At 59.2% G+C, this 21,823-nt stretch overlaps 2 protein-coding genes across 3 annotated transcripts; one reads left to right on the forward strand and one right to left on the reverse strand.

Annotated features, from left to right (window-relative positions):
• The first annotated feature begins 8 nt into the window (after positions 1-8).
• On the forward strand, positions 9-5,358 carry CCDC22 (coiled-coil domain containing 22). 2 transcript variants are annotated; one of them, XM_012553553.3, is made up of 16 exons: positions 9-425; positions 790-967; positions 1,078-1,210; positions 1,291-1,391; positions 1,484-1,550; positions 1,691-1,848; positions 2,067-2,264; positions 2,363-2,569; positions 2,670-2,789; positions 2,877-2,993; positions 3,184-3,285; positions 3,390-3,497; positions 3,585-3,680; positions 4,318-4,377; positions 4,471-4,545; positions 4,976-5,358. In XM_012553553.3, the coding sequence occupies exons 1-16, from the start codon at positions 376-378 to the stop codon at positions 5,087-5,089; spliced, it is 1,884 nt and encodes a 627-aa protein (XP_012409007.2). In that variant the 5' UTR covers positions 9-375; the 3' UTR covers positions 5,090-5,358. The 2 variants fall into 2 exon arrangements, with proteins under 2 accessions (XP_012409007.2, XP_012409008.2); XM_012553554.3 differs by having other exon boundaries at positions 1,294-1,391.
• A 3-nt stretch (positions 5,359-5,361) lies between these two features.
• Positions 5,362-11,056, reverse strand: FOXP3 (forkhead box P3). Its single transcript, XM_023507241.2, has 12 exons — positions 10,570-11,056; positions 9,403-9,507; positions 9,111-9,252; positions 8,698-8,830; positions 8,259-8,348; positions 8,080-8,167; positions 7,639-7,719; positions 6,986-7,145; positions 6,758-6,834; positions 5,832-5,933; positions 5,582-5,703; positions 5,362-5,458 (listed from the first exon to the last, which is right to left on the reverse strand). The coding sequence occupies exons 1-12, from the start codon at positions 10,744-10,746 to the stop codon at positions 5,380-5,382; spliced, it is 1,356 nt and encodes a 451-aa protein (XP_023363009.2). The 5' UTR covers positions 10,747-11,056; the 3' UTR covers positions 5,362-5,379.
• Between the last annotated feature and the right edge of the window lie 10,767 nt (positions 11,057-21,823).

Raw genomic sequence — 21,823 nt, forward strand, 5'->3', positions numbered from 1 at the left:
CAGGAGAAGGATCCTGCCAAAGCTTCTCTCTGCGGCCTTCCAGCAGGGGCGCTGCGCCGCGGGTATCACCAGCCCCGCCCCCCATCCAGTTCGCGCTCCACCGCCAGGGGGCGCCCGGCAAGCCGAGGAATGAGAACGCTGGCGCGTGTGCGCAAGTTCTGGGAGCCCTGAGGACTACGAGTCCCAGAGAGCCATGCGGCTGTTCACAAGGACAGGGAAATGGGGAGGAGAATGAAACTACAAGTTCCAAAAGGCGCTGCGCGCGCTCAAGCCAGGTGACTTGGCTCTTCGCCCTCCTCTGCTGAGGCGGAACTCAGGCGTCCGAGGCCGGCACAGAGGCTATCGAACTGAGGATCGCGCGCGCTGGAGGGCGGCATGGAGGAGGCGGACCGGATTCTGATCCACTCGCTGCGGCAGGCGGGCTCGTAAGAACCCGGGGAGTCTCTTGGGATCCTCAGGGAAACTGAGGAAACCTGGCGTTTCCTCAAAAGGGCAGAGCCAAAATCCGAACACGGGTTCTGGACCCCGGGACGCCCCTCCCCCCAGTCAGGGACTTCAGTCCTGGGATCCCCCCAGCAAGATTCCCCCTCTCTCCCAGCCAGGGGCCTGAGTCCTAGGAACCCCCCTTCCCCCGGTTCCCCCTCTTCTTCCCCCAGCCAGTGCCTTCAGTCCCGGGATACCCCTCCCCCCAGGTTTCCCCCTTCCCCTCCCCCCCAGCCAGGGCCTTCAGTCCTAGGACCCTCCCCTGCCCCAGCCAGGGCCCCGAGCCCACCGCTCCATCCCTGACAGGGCCATCCCCGAGGATGTCCAGTCCCTCCGGGCCTTCACCGCGGAGCTGGCCGTGGCGGCCGTGGTGGGCTGCCTCCAAGTGCTCCGCCCCTCCCTGAGCTCGGGCCTCACCCCCCACCTGCCTCCCGGGATGTCTGCCCGCTTTCGGCTGGGCATGAGTCTGGCCCAGGCCTGCTCGGTGAGTGTCGGGACCCCCGGCAGAGGGAGGGGAAGGGGAGAGGGGGCTGCAGGAAGCAGACGGCACGCCCCCCCCTTCTGTCCTTCTCTTTGCTGCTCACATGGCATCAGGACCTGGGCTACCCCCGAGAGCTCGGCTACCAGAGCTTCCTGTACCCGAGCGAGCCGGACCTGCGGCAGCTTCTTCTCTTCCTGGCAGAACGGCTGCCCCCCGACCCTGCCCAGGAGAGCACCCAGCCCTCAGGTACCCGGGGCCCCGGCAGGGAGGGCTTGGGCCCACCTCATCCGTTCCAGACTCACGTTGAGCCTTCCTCCCCTGCTCAGTAGGTGAGTCGGCCATCCTGCTCCAGGCCATTGGCGCCCGAGTCAGGGAACTCCTGGCAGAGCCATGGGTGCCCCCAGCCCTGAGGCCCCAAAAGCACCAGGTAGGATTCCCCCCTCCCCGGCCCCCCATCTTCCACCCCTGGCCATGCTGCCGCCCGACACGGCTCTCAGTCTCTCCCTGTTTCCTGCCCAGGACCATGTCCGTCCGAAAGCTCTCCACGTTCAGCCCTTCATCCTCCCCAACGCCAAGAGCCTGCAAGGTGAGGGAGGGCCTTGGCTTGGGGGTTTTGGTTCCCACGAGAAGCCCGCACCACATCATATGGAAACCGTGTCCCGTGAGCTGCCCGTTGTGGAAGGGCCGGGGCTGACACCGAGGCCGTGTCTCCCTCCCTTTTGCCAGATGCCTCTGAGGTGCAGGAGTTCCAGGGGGGCCCCCTGGTGGCCCCGGCCCCTGCCCAGATCCCCTGTCGGGCTGGCCGGGTGGCCTCATTCCTAGAGGAGCACGGAGCCCAGCTCCACGAGCTGCCAGAAGGAGACTCCACCAGAGATGCGGACAAGGTGAAGCCGGCCTCCGGCCCCCCCAGCCTCTCTCCACTCATCCGTCCTCTGCTTTCTTGCCCTCACTCTTTCCTTCTTCTCCCTGCCCTCCGCTCGTGCAAATGCCCCCTGCTTAGGGAGCCTCAGCCTGCCTGAGCGTTAGGGGAGAGGGCCAGGCCCCAGGAGAGGGCCAGCACGGGGGGCAAGAGCAGCGCCAGACGCTCCTTCTGTCCCCGCAGGCTCACAGGAGGCACCTGGCCCCGCGGCTGGTGGAGCAGCTGAGGCAGAGCTGGGGGCAGGCCGTGTCCAGCACCTCAGGAGTGCCGGCGCCAGGCCGGGACCTGGGCGAGCTCCTCTGCGGCTGGGGGCCCGGCTCCGGAGAGCCTCGAGGGAAGGGCTCCAGGTTCACACACGCCGAGAAATTCACTTTTGCTCAGGTAGCCGCCAGGGGACGCACAGGTGGCCGGGGGCTATGGGTGGCAGACAAGGAGGGGTCTGGAGGCGCGTCCCTCTTTGCCCTTCCCCTCTCCCCCAGGAAGAGGAGGCCACCCATGTTCCGCCTTTGGCCCCCGCGGAAGTCCCCTCGCTGCTGTCCCCACTGTCCCCCAGCCACTTGGAGCAGGAGTTGCGGGCGGGGCAGGAAGCAGAGCTGGCATCTCTGCAGGATCACCTGGAGCTCATGGGCCGGAGCATCAAGGAGGCTGGGGCCACCGTGAAGAGGCTGACACTTAGCACAGGCCAGGTGGAGGAGGGGCAACGGGGGGGGGGGGAGGGAGGCGGCAGAGCCCCAAGGGGTACCAGGTGGGGGAGGAGGAGGACACTGACGGGGAGCCGGCATACAGGTTGAAGCGGAGGCCCAACAAGCCTGGCTGAGCACCACAGAGCGGGAGCAGGCCCGGAGGCTGAAGCGCCGGGCTGTGGATCTGCTGCCAGATGCCCCCAGCAACCTGGCCAAGCTGCAGGTCAGTGGGGCTGGCCGCAAGGGCCTGGTGGTACCGTGTGTGCTGCAGCCTCTGCCAACTGCCCCTTTCCCCTCCCGCTGACTCCAGGTGGTGGTGGAGGCCAGTGCCCAGCGTGTCATCCACCTGGCCAGCCAATGGGAGAGACATCGAGTGCCGCTGCTGGCCGAGTATCGGGCTCTGAAGAAGCGCCGGGACCAGAGAGAGGTGACCACACCCACCACGCCCCCTCCTCTGTGGTCTTGCTAGCCTCCCTTGGGAGTGGGGGGGGCCGGGCCAGACAGCTTCCAGGGTCGTCACCCAGAGAACTGTCCCCGAGTCGGGTGCAGAGGAGCTGTCGGCCCCACCCCCAACCTTGACACTTGGAGAAACTGAGGACCCTCTTCTTGCCATCCAGTTGGAGTCATCGCACAAAGCGGCCGAGCTCCAGGTCCTGCAGGAGTGTGTGTGTGCGGCAGCCGCGGAGGCCCGCCGCAAGGAAGGTTTATACAAGCAATTGGTGAGGAGCAAGGCCAGCATATGGTTCCCCAAGGGAGAGAAGGGCCCGGGGCTTGTGGGACGCTGACGGGACCGAGAGCAAATCGGCCCCGGTTCCCTGCCCAGGTCGCCGAGCTGGACACCCTGCCCGGGGACATGGCTCGTTCGGCCTACACCCATCGCATCCTGGAGATCGTGGGCAGCATCAGGAAGCAGAAGGAAGAGATCACCAAGGTGAGCACACCCAGGGCCCCGGCCTCCCGGCCTCCCTGGCCCAGCCTCCCCCTCCAGCCGCCTCTCTTTTTTTCCTGGTTCTCCTAGATTCTCTCTGACACCAAACTGCTTCAGAAAGAGATCAACGCCCTGACCGGCAAGCTGGACCGCACCTTTGCCGTCACTGACGAACTAGTCTTCAAGGTGGGTGTACCGGGTGCCCAGAAGGAAGGCCGGGCCGGCGGGGGGTCCCTCGCCTCCTTCTTGGGCTCGGCACAGTTGGCATACAAGCGGCTCAGACTCAAGCGGGACCATCGCTGCTTTTGAGGCCACGTAGAGAGGTAGTGGCCCAAGGAACCATCTGGGCCCGGGTGGGTGCCGTGAGTCTCAATGGCCAGCACCAGCCCCCCCCGAGCTCTTGGGCAACTCCCTCCCAGGCCTGGGCGCACAGACTGAGTGCTCTCACATTAGGTAGAGGAGAGCCCGGTCTTGGGTGGCGTGGCCCTGGGCAGGCCTCCCATGGGCCTCCCTGCAGCCAACAACGGGAGGCTTCTGGGTACCAGTTGTAGACTGGAGGGAGGGGGTGACGGGGAGGTGGGGGTGTATGGTGGCCGCCACGAGAGGGAAAGGTCGGGCCGCAGATGCCCATTTGGAGGAGCCCCTCCCAGGCACCCCCGAGCTGCCGGCTTTCCTCTTCTTACCCGACGGCTGGGGCGAGCGGCCCAAAGTCCGGCCAGACGTGGCGGCCTGCAGACTCCATTCCAGCCATGGGACCGCCCAGGCTCCTCGGGCCCTGGGCCCCGCCCCACCCTCGGCCCATTCCCCTCACATGCCCCCACAGGACGCCAAAAAGGATGACTCGGTGAGGAAGGCCTACAAGTACCTGGCGGCCCTGCACGAAGTGAGTTGGCTGGGCTTCCCCGGGGCCACCCCCACACCCCCCACTGTGGGGGTATCTCCCCCTGACCTCCCCCTCTCCCTGTATCTGTCCCAGAACTGCAGCCAGCTCATCCAAACCATAGAGGACACTGGGACCATCTTGAGGGAGGTCCGAGACCTGGAGGAGCAAGTAAGGAGTCAAGGAGGATGGGCGGGCCTCTGCCCGGGTAAAGCCGGGACCATCAGCATAGCCTTCCCTTTCCTTCAACTACTGAGCACTACGGTCGAGGAGGGCTGAAGCCTAGGGTGGGAGCCTCGATGAGGCCACTCCCCGAGCTGCCGCTGGCACCGGCACGCATCTGAGACAGTGCTGGTCCCTGCCAGTTATCCCCGGGGAGGAGGGGGAGAAGGTGGCCACACCCCAAGAGTTCTCCTTACAGGGCAGAAGGCAGTATGGGAAGCGTCCAGGAGGGGCTCACTGAGTGCCCCCTCTCACACACACTAGCTCACACACACGTTGGGGCCATCGGGGCCCCGGGCCCCCTGACTGGGCAACAAGTGGCGGCGGGCTTGTTGGCGCAGTCGGGGACACCCTCCCTAACGCTCACGCACACCCTCAGATCGAGACGGAGACCGGCAAGAAGACTCTGAGCAATCTGGAGAAGATCCTAGAGGATTACCGGGCCGTCCGGCAAGAGAATGCGGGCCTGCTGGGCCGAGTCCACGAAGCCTGAGGCAGCCCCAGTCTCTGGGCCTGGGCCTACCTGGCCTGCCTCTCCCTAGCCTGCCTGTCCTCCCGTCCCCTTCTTCTCCCCCAGGTCTCCCCGTCCCCTTCTCCCCCTCCCCTTCTCCCCCTGGGCAGGAGCCCTAAGAGCCCTTTCCTTCAAGCACACCCTCTGCCAATACATGGTTCAGCTACAAGGCCTTTATTGGAAGGAAACCAAAGCCCTCCTTCACTGCTTCCCCCCAAGAAAGACAGCCAATAAAGATGTTTCCTTCATCAGCCTGGCTCAGGGGAGGCTGGTCAGCTGGGGGGCAGCGGGAGCCAGGCCTCCGGCACGGCCAGTGGGGCACAGGACAGCAGGCGTTTCAAGTCTTGATCTCTGAGGGGACAGCGCACGGGGTCACTTCACCCACTGCGGGACGGCCCTCCTCCCCGGCCCGGTCAGAGGAGCTTCTGGGAAGTGAGTTAGCAGGGACGGAGCTCCGGCCGGGGCCCTGGGTACCTGCTGGGTCTCGGACTTCTCTTCTTTCGGAACTCGAACTCGTCGACGGTCCACACGGCCCCCTTCTCGTTCTCCACCCGGACGAAGCATTTGTGCAGGCTCAGGTTGTGCCGAATGGCGTTCTGTGGGGAACGGGGGCGCCTGAACCTCGCCGCTCTCCCCCTGAGTTTCCTGGACTCCAGAACCTTCCGAGATGAGGTTCTTTGGGCTCCTCCCACCCCCCACCCTCCCAGGAGCTCTGGCCTCTCACCTTCCAGGTGGCTGGATGGGTCCGAAAGAAGGCGAAGGTGTGCGTGAACCAGTGGTAGATCTCGTTGAGCGTCCGCTGTTTCTCGGGGGCTTCCAATATGGCCTGTGGGCAAGGGAAGCTGTGTCCCCCTCTCCCTCCCTGGAGCTGTCCTTCACCATCCCTAGCACCCCTGGCTGAGGGCATTTATAGGAAGTGGGCCCTTTCAGAGCTCAGTTTGGGCAGTCAGAAGAAAATGGAATCCAAAGGCAGAACCTCCCATTTTACAGAGGGGGAGACTGAGGCCCAGGGAGGCGAATGGCCTCTGCCAAATCCGCGCCGACGGCAAAGCTGGGGTTCGACCCCTTTCAGACAGCAGATCCAGCGGCGATTAGGAATGGGCTGGGAGTTGGGGATGGGGCAAGGGACTCTGTCAGGTCGGGGTCAAAGATCAGGGGTCAGGGAAAATTAGGATAGGATTGGACAGGAAAGGTTGGATAACGAGTTTGGGTTACGGGCACAGGCTGGGTCTGGATGAAGCTAAAGAGAGGAATACAAGGAGAACCCTCCCTCCCCCCAGGTGGGCTGGCCTCCACACCCCCCAAAGTGGCTTCCTCCCAGGGGACCACGTCCCTCTTCCTGTCTCGGCCCTTCCCAGGCTCAGCTCGGGCGCCGCCTCTCCCCCTCCTGTGTCCGGCTGGCCCGTTTCTTTCTTGGCTAGCACCAGCGCAGTAGGTGCTAGGAAAGGTGGGCAGTTGTCCTCCATTTCCTCCCTCCGTCCCAGGGAGATGTGTATTCACTGACTTTACTTAGAGGCAACTTCTGGGGGCGGGGTCACCATGGGTTTCAGTTTGGGGTCAAGCCCAAGGCCAAGTTTGGGGCCTTCGAGGGGGTTCAGGTGTTTGGGTTGGGTCCGGGGGTGGCAGCCAAGCTGGCTTGGCTCGGCTTACCCAGCGGATGAGCGTGGCATAGGTGAAGGGAGGCCGCAGGTTGTGGGATCGGAAGTATTCCAGGTTATGGACGAATTCTGTGAGGAAAAGAGGTGCCCAGTGAGCCAAGTGGAGGCCCTGCTCCCCCAAGGCCCCCCCTCCCCCCAAGCCACAGGGGCCCAAGAGAGACCAGTACCGGAGGGGCTCGGAGGAGCTGGGGGCCAGCCCGGGCCACCTGGGGATGCTCACCTGGTGACATGTGGCTGCCCCACAGGTGCCTTCTGACAGCAAAGAGGCCCTGGCCTGGGAGGTGGGCTTCCTCCTTGTCTCCCAGGGAGCCCGGCCAGGCTGCCCAGGTGGGGCCCAGGCTCCCTGCTGGGCAGTAGCTGGCTTTCTCTGTGGAGGGGCTCTGGGCCCAGAGAGAGGAGAGGGAGACTGAGGCGCTGGCAGAGGAGCCCTCCTAGGGGTGTGAAGGTGCTTCAGGTTATAGCTTTTCAGTGGGAAGGGTGGGGGGGTGTCCTGAGGTTCTTTAGCCCCGCCCCATTCACTTCACAAATGAGGAAAGTGACAATGTAGGGTTTGATCCCAGGCCCTCCGACTCCAAAGTTGGGAAGCTTCCTCTTGACCCACGCTCCAGCCGGCCACGCAGAACGAAGGCCCGGGGCCCGCTCCCCCGGGGCCTCCAGAGGAGGCTCAGTGACCACTCTGGGGCCTCTCGTCAATGCGGGGGCTCTGCTACAGGTTGTGACTGGCCCAGAAGGTCGCATGTCCCGGTTTCTAAAAGTCCCCGTGGGCCGAGGAGGCCCAGTCGAAGGGGCCGTTGGTAAGAGCGGCTCCGCTGCCGACATCCTAAGACCACGGGCAGGTGTGGGGGCCCCCGTAGGGAGAATGGGCCCACTCACCAGAGCCAGGGGCTTCGCCAGCGCCAGCTTCCCAGAGAGATGGGCCTGCATGGCCCCCAGCTTCTCCTTCTCCAGGAAGAGCTGTGGGAAAGAATAGAGATAAGCCAGCTGCCCCACTGGGCAGGCCCAGCTCCCGGCCACCTCCCTCAGTGGCCTCACGTCCTCTGTTCTTCGGGCCGTCCCTTCCACCCGCCTTGCCCCTCACAGATAGCTCACTTCTACACTACATTGACCACGTTGCTCTCACAACGGCCTTACAATAGCCCTGGGAAGGAGGTGCCATCATGACCCCCATTTTACAGAGAAGGGAGCCCAAGGCCCGCTACAGTGAACTTGCACTTTGTGACCCAGTCCCAAGTTTTCTGCCCAGAGCCGCCCGGCATCTCTGTTGCAGCCTCGGACCACGGGCGCCCAGCCTGGCCTGGGAAGTGACCCTCTCACCTTCTGCTCGAGGTTTTGCACTACCTCCTTCTGGATGAGACACTGGGCCTTCCCCTTCTCATCTGGGCGGTGGGCCTCCTGGAGGTGTCTAGGGGAGGGAGGCGGGAGAGACAGAATAGCTGGAGCCGGGCAGCCTCGGCGGCCGGGGCCCCCTCGCCCCCCTGGCACCCGGCACTCACTTTACCAGCTCTGCCACCTGAGGGAAGACCTTTTCACAGGCCGGCCACCAGCAGCTCTGGGAGCTGTCCAAGGTGCACATCTGCAGGATGCTGTGGGAGGAGGGAGCCATGGGTTGCTGCCCCGCTCCGGCTGCCCCTGGGGAACTTGGGCCCAATTTCTTCACCCCTCTTGCTTGAATTTCCCCCAGCACGCCCACCAGCAGGGCTCAAAGTGCCTTAGTTTCCCCCGCCCCATCCTTTTTGGTACAGCCCTGGGAGGCACTGACAGCGCAGGGAGGCAGGCCCTCTGGCAAAGTGAGGTTCGGGGGCACGTCATACATCACGTGGACTCAGAGGTGGGATCGGAACTCAGGGCTTCCCAACCCCGCTGCCCACAAGGCCGGACTGCCTCTTGCCAAGAGCCTCCAGTCGTCCCCCTACTAAGCCGTGGGACGCTGACCTCTCCTTCTTGGGGCCGAGCCGAAGAGCAGAGGCATCCCCGGGGCTGGGCCCGGCGGGAAAGGCACAGAGGTAAGTCGTCAGCATGTTGGCCGGCTCCTTGGGCAGCCACTCCAGGTTGGCAAAGTTGATCCCTGGAGGGGAAGAGAGAAAGGGCAATGAAGGAAGCCGTCATGACGCAGGAGACTTGGTGCCCAGAGAGTCTTCCTGAGCTCCGTGGTCTTTGGTGACCTCTGTCTCGGGAAGACGGTGAACCCCTGCCATGGGGCAGTTAAGAAGTCCGGAGCTTGCGATGGGGAGGAGGGGGGTAGACGGGAGGTCTCCTGGAATTGCAGCTTTTAGGGTTCTCTGAGCCACGGATGGGGAAGGACATTGTTGTCCCCCCGCCCCGCCCCGCCCCCAGTAGGCTGTTACCAGGAGGGAGGCCGTGCAGCTGGGCAGGTCTGGTCTTCAGGGTGATGACTCCAGGAGGCGAAGGCAGATTGAGCAGGGCCGGGGTGTTCAGGGGCGTCATGTGCACCAGCGGGGGCCGGCCGAGGACCTCGGCGGATGCCAGCTAAGGAACGGGAAGGGAGAAGAGTCCCTGAGGGCGGTCCTCGCGGCTTGTGTCCCTCTAGGGGCGGCCACCCACAAGACTGGGGTGTGAGGGGGTTGGTCAGGCTGGACTCACAGGGACTGGGGGGGGGCAACACTGCTCCATCCATACCTGGTGTACAAACTGCTGCTTTTCCTGAAGCAGGGCCTGGGGGTGCAGGGGCGTGCCGAGCTGCCCACCCGGTGAGGCCACCATCACCATGGGGCCCGCCGGCAACTGGGAGGGGAAGGTGAGAAACGGTCACGACCTCTGGCTGGGGCAGGGACCCCTGGAAGGGGCATCTCGTGCAATCCAACGTGGCCAGCAAGTGGGCCTCCCGCCTCCGCCCCAAGAAGCCCATTACTTCCCTAGGCAGCCCCGTCTACTTTGGGAGAGCTCTACCCACTGATCTCAGATCTCTCTCTATCTGGGGCCAATTGGATCCCCAGGGCTCAAGACGAAGCCGGCCTGACTCCCGGGGCCCCAGATCGGCCGTCTCCCAGATCGCCTTCCGTGGCTGCCCTGCGTCCCTAGCCATCTCTCTGGTGGAGCGGGCCAGTGCGGCAGCCTGTGGAACCGCCCCAGACGGCCTGGTCAGGGAGGGAGATTCCGATCTTAGCTGCTGCTGCTGCTCTGCTCCTTATGGGTCCCGGGGATCTCCATGGAGACCGGGGGCAGCACAAGTCCATGAACAATTTCTGTCCCGGTGGCCCGATTCTCTATTTTGGGGGCAGTTGTGGGGCCAGAGGCATTGTATCTGCAGGAGCAGAAGCCTCTGGGCTAGGCCCGTTCCCATCTTCACTGGGGCTTGGCCCACAGGTCGATGGGCCGCGCGCTTGGACCCAGAGAGCGGGGACCAAGGGGAAGTGCTTTCCACGTGCTCCCAAGGGGGGGTGCTTTGGAATGTTTCTCTGTCACTCGCTATGTGATGAAGCCATCATTTGCTCCCCCCCTTCAAATACGACAGTAGCTAGGTATTTTGGGTTGCCCAGAAGCCACCTGGCCAAGTGTGTGTGTCCCTTCTGTCTCTCCTTTATTCCCCCTCCCTAAGGTTTGGGTTGGGATGGGGGGTGGGTGGGTGCTAGGGAAGGTAGGTACCGTAGTTGGAGGGGAATTTCTCCCGCTGCTGAGATCTGCATAAGAAACAGACAGCGCCCCCTCACCCCTTCAGAGAGACCAGAAACCACTTCCTCTGTTCTCTTCTACCCAGTGATTCAGATATAGGGGTGAAGGTTCCCTTTAGTGCAAGGAGAGGGCACCATCCCTCTCAAGTCCTCAGCCCCTTTGGCCCAGACCTACCTGTGGTGACAAGGCAGTTGTCCCAGTGGGTCCCCCTCGGGGGGGAGGTCCAAGCTCCCACGATGGAAACTCCAAGGGCCCTCTAGTTATCAGCTCTGTATCCTTCATGTGAGCCACGAGGCCGGAGGAAGCCACAGAAGAGGCTGCTGGGATTTGGTGTGGCTTGGGATTGGGCATCAAGCTGGTCCTCGGGTAGCCTGAGGAAGAAAAAATGGTTGTTGGGTCCAGACAGACTGAGAGGGGCTTCCTGGGAGGGAGGTGAGAGTCTCAAGGGTAGGATGGGAGAACAAGAAGTTCTCCTTTGTGTGGTCTTCAGGCCCCGGAGAGATGGCGCTGCTTTCTCTAGCTCAGGCCGAGCGCCCCTGTGTTGGCCTGGCAGGGGGGATGCATGTGTCAGCTGACAACAAAACAGTTTCTCCATTCTCCCCCCCCTTCTTTCTCTTCTCTCTCTCCCTCTCTCTCTCCTTCTCTCTCCTTGAAAGAAGACCTCCTAAAGGAGATCATTAGGGAAACTGAGATCCAGAGATGGGGGAGGCACAGGCAAGTTCAGACACTGAAGGCAGTGGGCAGAGAAACTACTTAGCCAGCTCACTTTAAGTCCTCACGAAAATCGTGATGTAATCATATTCCAGAGCCTCAGGTCTTAAAAAAAAAGAGATTGGGTTCAGTCGGAGAAAACTAAAATGGAGGGAAAACCCAGCCCTGCCTCAAAGTGCCATGTGGCGGCCTGGTGCTATTTTTAACACGGTACGAAGAGGGCAGTGGAAAAGTCGTCCCCGGGACTCTCAAGTTCTAGGTGGCTCGAATTCTCTGAATTTCAAATTCTAAGATTCTCAGATTCTAAAATTCTGCGAATCTAAGACTTGAAGTTAGAATCACAGACTCTTGCCCTGCCTCAACTACTGACTCACTGGAGGGCGCTGGGCAAGTCGGCCCTTCCTCTGCTCTCTCCCCAACGGCAGGGGTCTCGATGGCCCCGCCAATTGATGACGGGTGGGCAAATTCATTTTTGAAATCTCTCTGTTTCAGCCACCGCGGGTCCAACCCACATCAGCACCATCTCCCACTCAGCCTCGCGCCGTCCCACACGTGTACCGGAGAGTCTTAGAATCACAGAACGCTCTGGCTCTCAGACCGATTCCTGGAACATCCACCTCTTCCACCTCCAAGATTCAAGTGAGAGACCCAGCAGAACCCCGGGATGTCGGAGCCTTACAATGTCCCCTTCTCCAAGGGAGAGGAGGCCGCAGGCCTGGGGTTACCGTGACGCTCGTCCCCTGAAGAACTTTCCAGGAGGAAGAGCACACCCAGCTGGAACTTGATTTGGTCTTGGCTTCCGCCCTTATTCCACATGCTGTTTTATCTTGGGGGAGGCGACAGGGATTCGTCCTCACGTCTCGGACCGTTTCCTGGGGGCCGCGCCTCTCTCGGCAGACCGGCACGATGGGGGAGATGGCCGGCTCGAGCGGCCCCGCCACCCCCAGACTTCCCGCCACGTCACTGGCGACACAGGGGAAAACGCCACCCCAGGGTTTCGTTCTGAGAAGCGGTGGGGCCTGCCCGGCAGCCTGGGCCCCTGTATTCTGGACTTATGACGCGAATGGCAGCGGAAATGGGTGATATCCGGGAAAACATGCCTTGCGTCAACTCCACCCTTGGGTCCGGGACCCTTCTCGCCTTCTAGTCCGATCTGATCTAATCTCAACAGGCTTCCTGGAGCCCAAAGGCCTCGCTGGGGGCATGGCTCCCCATCGCCCGTGGTGTCCCAAGCGCCTTTCCCAGCTTTGTGGCAGAACTAGATAGAGCATCTGATCTGCAGCAACTCTAAGATTTGACTCTTGGGGACTTGCTTTTCTCTGTGCTAAAGGCAGAAGGGCTGAACTAGCCAATTTCTGAGATCCCTTCTGGCTCAAAAGTCTCGTGCTCCCAGCAGCGAGATGAGCAGCCTAGAATGGGCCTGCTGGCCATTTCTCCCTCCATTGCCCCCAGCTCCCACCCTCTTGGAGGCAGCTTGGACACATCTGCCATCCTGGACAGGCCTCTTTGGTTAATGCCGTTAGTGGTCCGAGTTAATCCGTACGGGGGCTATTCTGGTCCCGCTGACTTCCGCGTCCCAGACGAGGTTCCCTCCCTCTGAATGGGTTCCCTAGACCCGCCCGACGGGACACTGAGGACCGCTGAGGGGGGCCCATTCCGGCCACGGTACTGCGGCCACACGGCCGGCCCCGAGACCGGACCTCCGGGCCCTCGGCCTCCTGACTCTCCTCAATCTCCCGGACAGAGATCAGCAGCACCTGCCCCAAACCATCCTGCTTCCTTAACTTCTGCAACTCTACCGAGGGCCTGCCATCTTCCAGCTGCTTCCCTCTCCCTCACTCCTACCACGTGTTGCTTGTCCCTGAGCAACATCTCTCCCCAGTGTAGGGACTACTGTGAGACTCTGCCTCCCGACCAGCCTCTCTGCCTTTAGCCCCCACCCCCACCCCTTCGGGAGGCCTACCTGTGTCCCAAGGCCCTGGGGAGGCTTCGGAGTTGGCGCGCACGCTCCTCTCCTTCACTATGCCGGCTGACTCCTCTGCTTTGAGTCGTTTCTCCTGTGCCACATCCCAGCCCCTGCCTCAGTTCCCCTGCCGGGCTGATTCCCACTCTCCCGCCAGCCCTCCGGCCCCTCGGGGCAGACAGATAGAAGAGGCAGCGTTACACAGTGGACAGAGGGCTGGGGTGCAGCCCCATCTCAGGCACCTCCTTGCTCTGCTTCGACCCCGTCGGTTCGCTTTTCGGCGCTCTGGGCCGCTTTCAGAGACCAAATCCCGGGGCCAGGTCAGTCCCGGACGCTCGGCTCATCCCGCGCCGGGCGACTCCTTTCCCGGCCATCTGTGCACCTGCCGGGCCGGGCCTGTGGACTCGGGTGCCTCCTGCCAACTTAGGCTTCTTGGGGTCGGGAGGGCCCCCCCCCCTGACGCCCCCCTCTCCTCGCATGCGCAGCTTTGTAGACAGAGCCTGAAAGGGGAAGCCGCGGGAGGACCCATGTGGACGGCGCAGCGAGGGGCAGAGCTCTCTGGAGGTGGGCACCTGCTCCTCAGGTGTCCCAGCTCGCAAGTACCAGCGGCACCTCCCCCACCAGAACCCAGGAATCACGGAGCCCCGAGCACTTCCCTCTGACAATGGCGGCCACGGCTACGGACAGGGGAAGGGTCACTGGCATCCAGTTCTCAATTGTGGAGCCGTGTGAGGTGCCCACCACCGGCTCCCGGGGTGGAGCTGGGGAAGGGCCGCGGGCCCGCGTGCTCCCAAGCCCTCCTCCGACCCAGGAGGGAACTGAGGCCCGCCGGAGGGAAGGAAGAAGAGGCTAACTCACCTTTCTCACAGCCAAGTGGTCCCAGTCCCCGGTTTCGGCCTGTAGTAAGACACAGCCACGGCCAAACCGCTCGGAAGAGAGCCGGCTCGGGGGCTGGCGAGCTCTGGGCTGGGCCCGGTCCCTGAGAGGGCTTCTGCCAGGTTAGAAGCTGCCTTATTTGTGTGTAAGTTGGGGTTGGGTTTTCCCCCCTCCTCGAGACTCTCTGCCCCCCTCCCCCATGCTGATCTGAGAGGCAGGGCCCCCTCCCCCCATCTCCACTCCAGCCTCAGCGGCAGCTTAGACGGGGCCAGTTTGTGACCCGGCACTCGCCAGCCCCTTTGTCCAGGACCCCGCTGCGTGCGATGGAGGGTCAGGTGGTAAAGAACGGGGCCGGACCACGGCCAGGGATCGGGTCTCAAAGGCCAAGTGCTCGCGGAAGCCCCCCCCCCCAATCCTGGGGCCGGGGCTCCGGCAAAGCCCCTCTTTTCGGGCCTCGATTTTGGTTTTTGGCACGCGGGGCCAACAACAGAGACGGAGCCCGGCTGGGGTCCCGCGCCCACGGCGGCAACAACACAATGGCCCCGGGCGGCCCGGGGGTGGGACGGCTCGGGCCGCCCGACGGGGCGGGCGCCCACTGCCAGACTCTGGCCAGGAGCAAAGCTCCGGATCTCAGGCTCAGCTCACAACAGACTTGCTAAATACTGGGCCTTTTGTTTTGCAAATGACGGTCGCTGGAATGGTCAGCCCCCTCATCCCCCCAGCTGCAAAGTGGGGGGCCCAGGCTGAACTCTTCCTGGCCCCGGCAAAGGCCCTTGCAAAGTGCGGCCGCGTGGGAACTGGCAGAGCCCCAGGGAATGGCTTCTTTGTCCTCCCGCACTGCTGGCTGCCCGCTAATTCCGCTAATTCCCGGTGTGGCTCAGTCCCTTCTTTCTGGGGCCGTCTGACGGCGACCTCCCCTCCTGTAGAGTCCGAGCTTGCACCGAAACACTACCTCCAGACCCCACTTCTAGTACCGAGCCTTAAGACCCCCGTGACCCAGCGGAGCTCCAGCCACCCCTCCTGCTCTGGCAGCCCCTGCCTTGCTCTGGGAATCACCTTGTCTGCGCCCCTCACCTCTTGGGGAGCACGCAGGTGAGCCGCGGCCTCGGCTCGGGTCTCGTGGCTCGGGGCGCGAGCAAAAGAGGAGGGGGCTCTGAAACGGACCCTCCACCAGGGCCTGCCTCCCTGGGACCCCGGCCCGGTCCCCCAGCAACCCCCTCCACCAGAGGCCGAGAAAAGCGCATGGGAGAAGAGGTCCGGGGAAGGGGAGGCGGCGCGCCCGGCAGAGTTACTCACCTCTCGGGAGCGGGTGGCCGGCTGGCTGGGGAGGGAGAGCAGAGGCTCAAAAACAAGGTGGCTTTTATATGGGAGGTGAGAAGAAAAAACCACTGAAAACCGAACCCCCACGCTGACTTCTCAATCAATCCTACTGCTCCTCTCCCTTCTTCGTCTAGTCTACGGGACTTCAACGGAAATTTTGAAATTCAGACTCTCCCCCTCCTCCCTTCCCCCCTCTTCCCCCAGACTCCCTCCCCCCCTTCCCCCCTCTCCTCTCTTGCTCTCTCTTCCTCCCTTCCTCTCTCCCTTCTTCCTTTCTCTATCATTCCCTTTTTCCCTTCTTTTCATGATCCTTCCCTCTCCTTTTCCCTCTCTCTTCTTCCTTTCTCTATCGTTCCCTTTCTCCCTTTTTTCTCTGTCCTTCCCTCCCCTTTTCCCTCTCTCCCTTCTTCCTTTCTCTATCATTCCCTTTCTCCCTTCTTTTCACGGTTCTTCCCTCTCCTTTTCCCTCTCTCTCTTCTTCCTTTCTCTATCATTCCCTTTCTCCCTTTTTTCTGGCATTCCCTCTCCCCCTTCTTCTTTTCTCTATCATTCCCTTTCTCCCTTCTTTTCACGGTCCTTCCCTCTCCTTTTCCCTCTCCCTCTTCTTCCTTTCTCTATCATTCCCTTTCTCCCTTCTTTTCACGGTCCTTCCCTCTCCTTTTCCCTCTCTCTCTTCTTCCTTTCTCTATCATTCCCTTTCTCCCTTTTTCTGGCTTCCCTCTCCCCCTTCTTCTTTTCTCTATCATTCCCTTTCTCCCTTCTTTTCACGGTCCTTCCCTCTCCTTTTCCCTCTCCCCCTTCTTCTTTTCTCTATCATTCCCTTTCTCCCTTCTTTTCACGGTCCTTCCCTCTCCTTTTCCCTCTCTCTCTTCTTCCTTTCTCTATCATTCCCTTTCTCCCTTTTTTCTGGCATTCCCTCTCCCCCTTCTTCTTTTCTCTATCATTCCCTTTCTCCCTTCTTTTCACGGTCCTTCCCTCTCCTTTTCCCTCTCTCTCTTCTTCCTTTTCTATCATTCCCTTTCTCCCTTCTTTTCACCATCCTTCCCTCTCCTTTTCCCTCTCTCCCTTCTTCCTTTCTGTCTGCCATTTTCTCTCTGTCCCTTCCTTTCTGTATCTGTCCTTTACAGTCATTTGGAAATAAATAACAAGAGTAGTAGAGGTCAGTGAGATTCTGCCCTGCAGAGGTGAAAATATGGGAGGAAATCCCAGAGCTTTTGAATACATAAGAGAAGCAGGCTTGAAAGCCTCTGCCATCGGGACAGGGCAGAGTATAAGCAGTGAAGGCAGACCTTGAGGTCTTGGTCATAGGCTAAGTATAATCTCGCGCTGGCTCTTGGAGCCAGGCAGACCTGGCTTGAAGAGCTGCTTCTGACAGACTAGCTGTGCAGCCCTAGACCAGTCCCTGCCCCTCACTACATCCCAAAGCAATTTTCCAGCCTGCATTAGTCGGGAGAATTTCCTCTGCCTGTAAAATCTCAGGTCAGGTCCTCATCTATTCCGCCCCCAGCTACTATGCACTCTCCTGAGTGAGCTGGTGATCTAGGAAGGGACCAGCCGTACCCATTTGCAGTTTCCCTGCTGGGCTCGTGCCAAAAGTTAGCCCTCTGTGCCCTGGCCTTCAGCAGAGGGCTGGCGTTCCACCTGTGCCAGGGCGCGTTATCTAAGGCTGGGGGGGGAGGATGCAGCAAAGTATCTTCCGAGATTTGAAAAGCCTCCTAGGGACGAGAGGCTGGGGCCGGGCTTGGTGGGAAAAGGGCTACTCCTTCAGGTCCCAAGCGAGAAGGGACAGATAAGGAAGTAAGTGTAAGGAGGCCCAGAGCATCCCCCGCCACAGGGGGGAAGAGGACCCTCTTCTAGCTCCATCTCAAACTGGCCAGACTGAGACAAGCGTTCTCCTTCTGGCTCTCCATGTTTAGTTTGGTTTGGTTTTTTCCCTCTGCCGGCTCCTTCCTGCAGTGTCTCCAGGGTAAAGATCCCAGATCATCCACAGTGTGGGTGCCGTGAACTGGGGAGAAGGGAAGGACTTTTCCTCCTGCGCTGAGAAAGGAGCCAGGGAGGGCTTCTGTCTGTCCTCTTCCGTTTGTCCTGATCTGCTTCAGGCCCCGGGATGTTTCCTGGGAGCTGGAACCATCGGCAAATCTTGAAGCTGGGACGGCAAGTGGGATGGGACAGCGAGTCAGTGCGGCCGGGGAAACCCGGAGAGCTGGGGGCCCGACACTGGGACACGTGGAACTGGGACTGTGCTTTATAAGAATTGAGCTAGTTTACAAACCTAATCCCCCGCCCCCCTTCCCCCCCAGAATAAAATGAATTGGCCAGGAGGGGTGGAATGATGGCTCCCACATGTTGGGGGACTAAATTTGTATATTTATTATTATATCTTTTGAAGTAAATATCCCTTTGTAAAAGTTCATCTGACTGTTGTGGATAAATAGAACTGGGGTGTTCTCCACCCCCTACAATTGGAGAAACCCATTATAGGGCTATAGCCAATGGCAAAGAGTCCAAATCCCGCCCCCCCCCCAATCCCCTTAAGGGTACTGGAGAACAGTGGAGAAATGAAATCTAACCTAGCTGGTCCTCAGCCAGTGGGAACCAGGATTGTCAGTGTTAGGTGGGGAATCCCAGGGAAGAAAAAGTGTCTGCTCAGGGCAGCACAGCCAGTCAGGGGCAGAGCCGGGCCCAGCACCCCGACCTCTCTTGGGGAAGCAGCAGAACCCCGCCCTTGAGGTTATTCTGTGTGCCTGTTACACACATGTGTAGCCGTCACTTAAAATGAACATCCATGTTGCCCCACGTCCTAAAAAACTGTTTTCTTCTGTGCTCTGTTGGGAGGCGGGGAGCGGACTCTGTCATTAGGCCGGCGGAATCCCGCCTCGGTGTGTTCCATCGCGTTTATGGGCATCCCCTTCCAGTTCCCATTCTTTTCCACCTCAAAAAAGGGCTAGAGATGTTTTTTAATGTCCTTGAGAGTTTGTTTTGCTTGAGACACATCCCTCTCCGTCTTGGATCCAGCCTCCTGATTCCTCCTCCCCACTTTTCCCCTTTCCCTCTGATTTCCCTGTTGAGTGAAATTATTTCTGTACCCAGCGGTGTGTGTCCTGCCAGTTCAGATGAGTGAGCTGTAAGTATCGGCTATCCCCTCCCCCCCACGCAGTAATCCAAAAAGTATTCTCCAAATCAACCAAAAAGTGCTTAAGCACTTCCTATGCTCCAGGCGTTGTTCTGCTAAACGCGAGGAGACAAGTAATAAAAAGAAAGACAGTCCCTGCCCCCAGAGCTCATAATCTAAAGGGGGAAATGACAGACAAAAGGAGGCAAGAAAGCCCCAGGGGGGAGGCAGATGGGACACCATCCCAGCAGGGGGGCGTCCGTGGAGTTGGAACCGGGAACAGTAGCCGATGGGAATCTGTTTGTGTCCGGAATCCAGTTTTTGTTCCTTTTACGGGAAGGAGGGGGCAGCTACGTGACTCTGGATAGAGCACTGGGCCTGGGGCCGGAGCTGAGTTCAAATCCAGACTAAGACTGTGCTGCCCGGCAAGTCACTGGCAAAGGAAATGGCAAACCTCTCCAGTATCTTTGCCAAGAAGATCCCCCAGAAGGCATGGTCTGCAGGGTCAGGAAGAATCTGACGGGACTGAACAATAACACGATGAAGGCTTTGAGAGGAGTCAGGCACTCCACCCTTCAGCCCTCCAATCAAAGGAGAGAGGAGGCTGGAGGAGGTGGTGGCAATCAAGACTTTGAATTTGCTCACGGTTTTGAGTTGAGAAGTAGAGTGCATCCTGGGAGGGGCATCTTGTTCGGTGGAGCAGCAGAGTGGAGCGCTCTCCTTTTTTGCTATAGCTGTCGATTTGTTCATCCTGATTCCGTGAGATACTTTCCCTGACTTCCCTTCCCTTTCCTTCCTTCCCCTCCTCCCCAGTGTAACCCTCTTCCCCTTTCTTTCCATTCTTCCTTTAAGATGAAGCGCTTCCAGGCTTTGGGTAATTAGTCTTCCTCTAGGACCCCAGATCATCGAGGATCTGTCAGTTCATACCCCGCCTTCCAGGATTTTCCGAAACATCCTTTTTTTCATTTCTTCTAGCGTTCTAGATTTCTATCATCTTCGTATACCACGACTTGTTCAGCCATTCCCCAATCGTCAAGACTCCCAATCAGACTGTATCCTCCCCCCATAAATGATTGAAAGCAGTTTGTCTTCGTTTGGTCCTTTAGCACTGTTCGTTAAGATTTACCTTTTCATATTTCTCTTCACTCTTGTGTTCGAATTCTGGTTTTTACCCCAGTCTTTTCATCAGAAATGCCCGGACGTCCTCGAATTTACTACGAGGCCGGCATGCTCAGTTTTGCCAGATGAGTTCTTGGCTGGAAGCTCACATCCTTTGCCTTCTGGAAGATGACATCGCCCTTTCTGAGCAATAGTAGATATTGATGGCCCCAGCCCCCCGTCAGCCAGCTAGCAAGCTCCGCTGGTCCGGAGCAACTGAACTGTAGGCTCCTGCTGATCTGGGATTCCTGCCCTGGCTACTGCTCTCTTGTCTGGGCTAGATGCTGGAACGGAGAGCCCCTTCTGGTCCTGGGGTCCGAGTCCCCTTCCCCACCGCTTCTGCCGCCGACCAGGCCCCGAGCGTAGCTTAGAACTGGGTAGCGGATGACAGAGTTGCCAGTTGGCACCTATTCCTGTTGAGGGGGCTCCAGGATGAAGCAAGGATCTCTGCTGGCCTGGATGTGCAGCCTCTCTTTGGACCGCAATATTCAGATCCGCCCGTTTCTGCCTCTATGCTGGGCTGGACAAAGGATTTGCTTTGACTTTTCCTGGCTTTACTCATCAGGATTCCATCTGCAGCGCTCTTCTGTTTTGGTTTTCTGTTGCCTTTTTAAAATTTTGTTTTGCAAGAACTCAATCTGATTTTATTTTGGCTTCCAAATTCTCTCCCTTTCTTTCCCCCTTCCCCACGTAGTATAAATATACACGGTTGCCAGAAACAAATTCACAAACTAGCCTTATCCAAAAACAGAAGGCAGAAGAATGAGAGAAAAATATACTCCGACATGCCCTGTGAGCTCTTGTTGGAGGGGATCGAATTCTGACCAGCAGAGTAGATCATGTCATGAGAGGACGCTGATCAAGGAGATGAGAGGCAGTTGCGGTGAAAACCTCTGATGGATTCCATCCCCTCCACAGAACAGAAACGTTTTCTTTCTTTCTTTCTTTCTTTCTTTCTTTCTTTCTTTCTTTCTTTCTTTCTTTCTTTCTTTCTTTCTTTCTTTCTTTCTTTCTTTCTTTCTTTCTTTCTCTTTCTTTCTTTTTTTCTTTCTTTTCTTTTCTTTTTCTTCCTTCCTTCCTTCCTTCCTTCCTTCCTTCCTTCCTTCCTTCCTTCCTTCCTTCCTTCCTTCCTTCCTTTCTGTTGCTGAGGCAATTGGGGTCAAGTGCCTTGCCAGGGGTCACATGGATAGAAAGTGTGAAGTGTCTGAGGCCACATTTGAGCTCAGGTCCTCCTGACTTCAGGGCTGGTGCTCTAACCACTGCATCACCTAGCTGCTCCCAGAAATATTTTCAAAGCACAGCCAGGTTCCACAAAAGCGGACATTCCTTTGCAAACAGAAACTGCATCTGTAACTAAGTTTGATGACATTGTCAGGGTCATGGGGATTCCAGTGAGTCTCTTAACTCAAAGGAAGATAACAGTTGAGACACAAGTCGGTAACACAGTTGTGAAGGCTGTGAGAACCAGTCACTCCCTCGACTTCTCAGCTGCGGAGGCTTATGGGAACTGACCCATTAATTTTTTGGCGCAGCCCCTGGTAACCTTTGCAGGTTTTCTGGGTTCCATGCTGTGCGTGGTCCTCGACCCTCTCTGGTATGCTATCTGCCTCTGCAGGAGTCTGTGGACCGGAGTTCACCACGCTGTTGCCTCGCACTCTGTCACACAGCCCACAGAAGAACTGTTTTCAAGGGCAAAACCCAGCCTCTGGCATTCTGAAAAGCGGCCTGTAACCAAGACCCTCAATGAGAATTGTCCAAAGCCCACCACGGCTGAGAGTTACCAAGATGTACTCAGCAGAACACGCTGCCCTGGCTTCCCATCCCACTCTGAGAGATTTGAGGTTTAGGAATGATAGGGAAATTCAAGTCAGAGGAACCAGGTTCAAATTGGGGCACTGAGACTTCGGAGCAATGCGGTCTCCTCCATGACATAAAACATCCCTGATGGGAGACGGGCCCCATAAGCTCTCTGATACCAATTGTTCTCGGCATGATTGGGTTGGGTTCGTGTTTCTATAAAGGCCCACTTTCCACATAGTCCTCATACTTTTATACATGCTGTGCTTGGGTGTATTATACCTCTGCCTCTGTGTGTGTGTGTGTGTGTGTGTGTGTGTACTGTAACTAAGACTTGAATGTAGAACTGAGTCAAAAGCCCTTTGCTAATCAGTAAAAGCAGAGTAAAAGTTCCAGGGATTAAGTGCAGCTCCGATGGGGAGATCCCTGTTTAGACACCCCAGGCTTTTGAGGATGCCTTTGTGCTCTTCAGTAATCTTTTTTCTTTTGTT

The sequence above is a fragment of the Sarcophilus harrisii genome, chromosome X (genome assembly GCF_902635505.1).
Source record: "Sarcophilus harrisii chromosome X, mSarHar1.11, whole genome shotgun sequence".
Taxonomy (NCBI): domain Eukaryota; kingdom Metazoa; phylum Chordata; class Mammalia; order Dasyuromorphia; family Dasyuridae; genus Sarcophilus; species Sarcophilus harrisii.

What these genes read in the sequence shown, in the direction of transcription:
- CCDC22 (XM_012553553.3), top strand. Translation starts at nt 376, where the DNA reads ATGGAGGAGGCGGACCGGATTCTGATCCACTCGCTGCGGCAGGCGGGC. An exon ending in TCGCTGCGGCAGGCGGGCTC is followed by an intron (nt 426 to 789) that starts GTAAGAACCCGG and finishes CATCCCTGACAG; the next exon opens with GGCCATCCCCGAGGATGTCC. An exon ending in TGACACTTAGCACAGGCCAG is followed by an intron (nt 2,570 to 2,669) that starts GTGGAGGAGGGG and finishes GCCGGCATACAG; the next exon opens with GTTGAAGCGGAGGCCCAACA.
- FOXP3 (XM_023507241.2), bottom strand. Translation starts at nt 10,746, where the DNA reads ATGCCCAATCCCAAGCCACACCAAATCCCAGCAGCCTCTTCTGTGGCT. An exon ending in TGCAAAACCTCGAGCAGAAG is followed by an intron (nt 7,720 to 8,079) that starts GTGAGAGGGTCA and finishes TCTTTCCCACAG; the next exon opens with CTCTTCCTGGAGAAGGAGAA. An exon ending in TGGCGAAGCCCCTGGCTCTG is followed by an intron (nt 7,146 to 7,638) that starts GTGAGTGGGCCC and finishes CTCTGGGCCCAG; the next exon opens with AGCCCCTCCACAGAGAAAGC.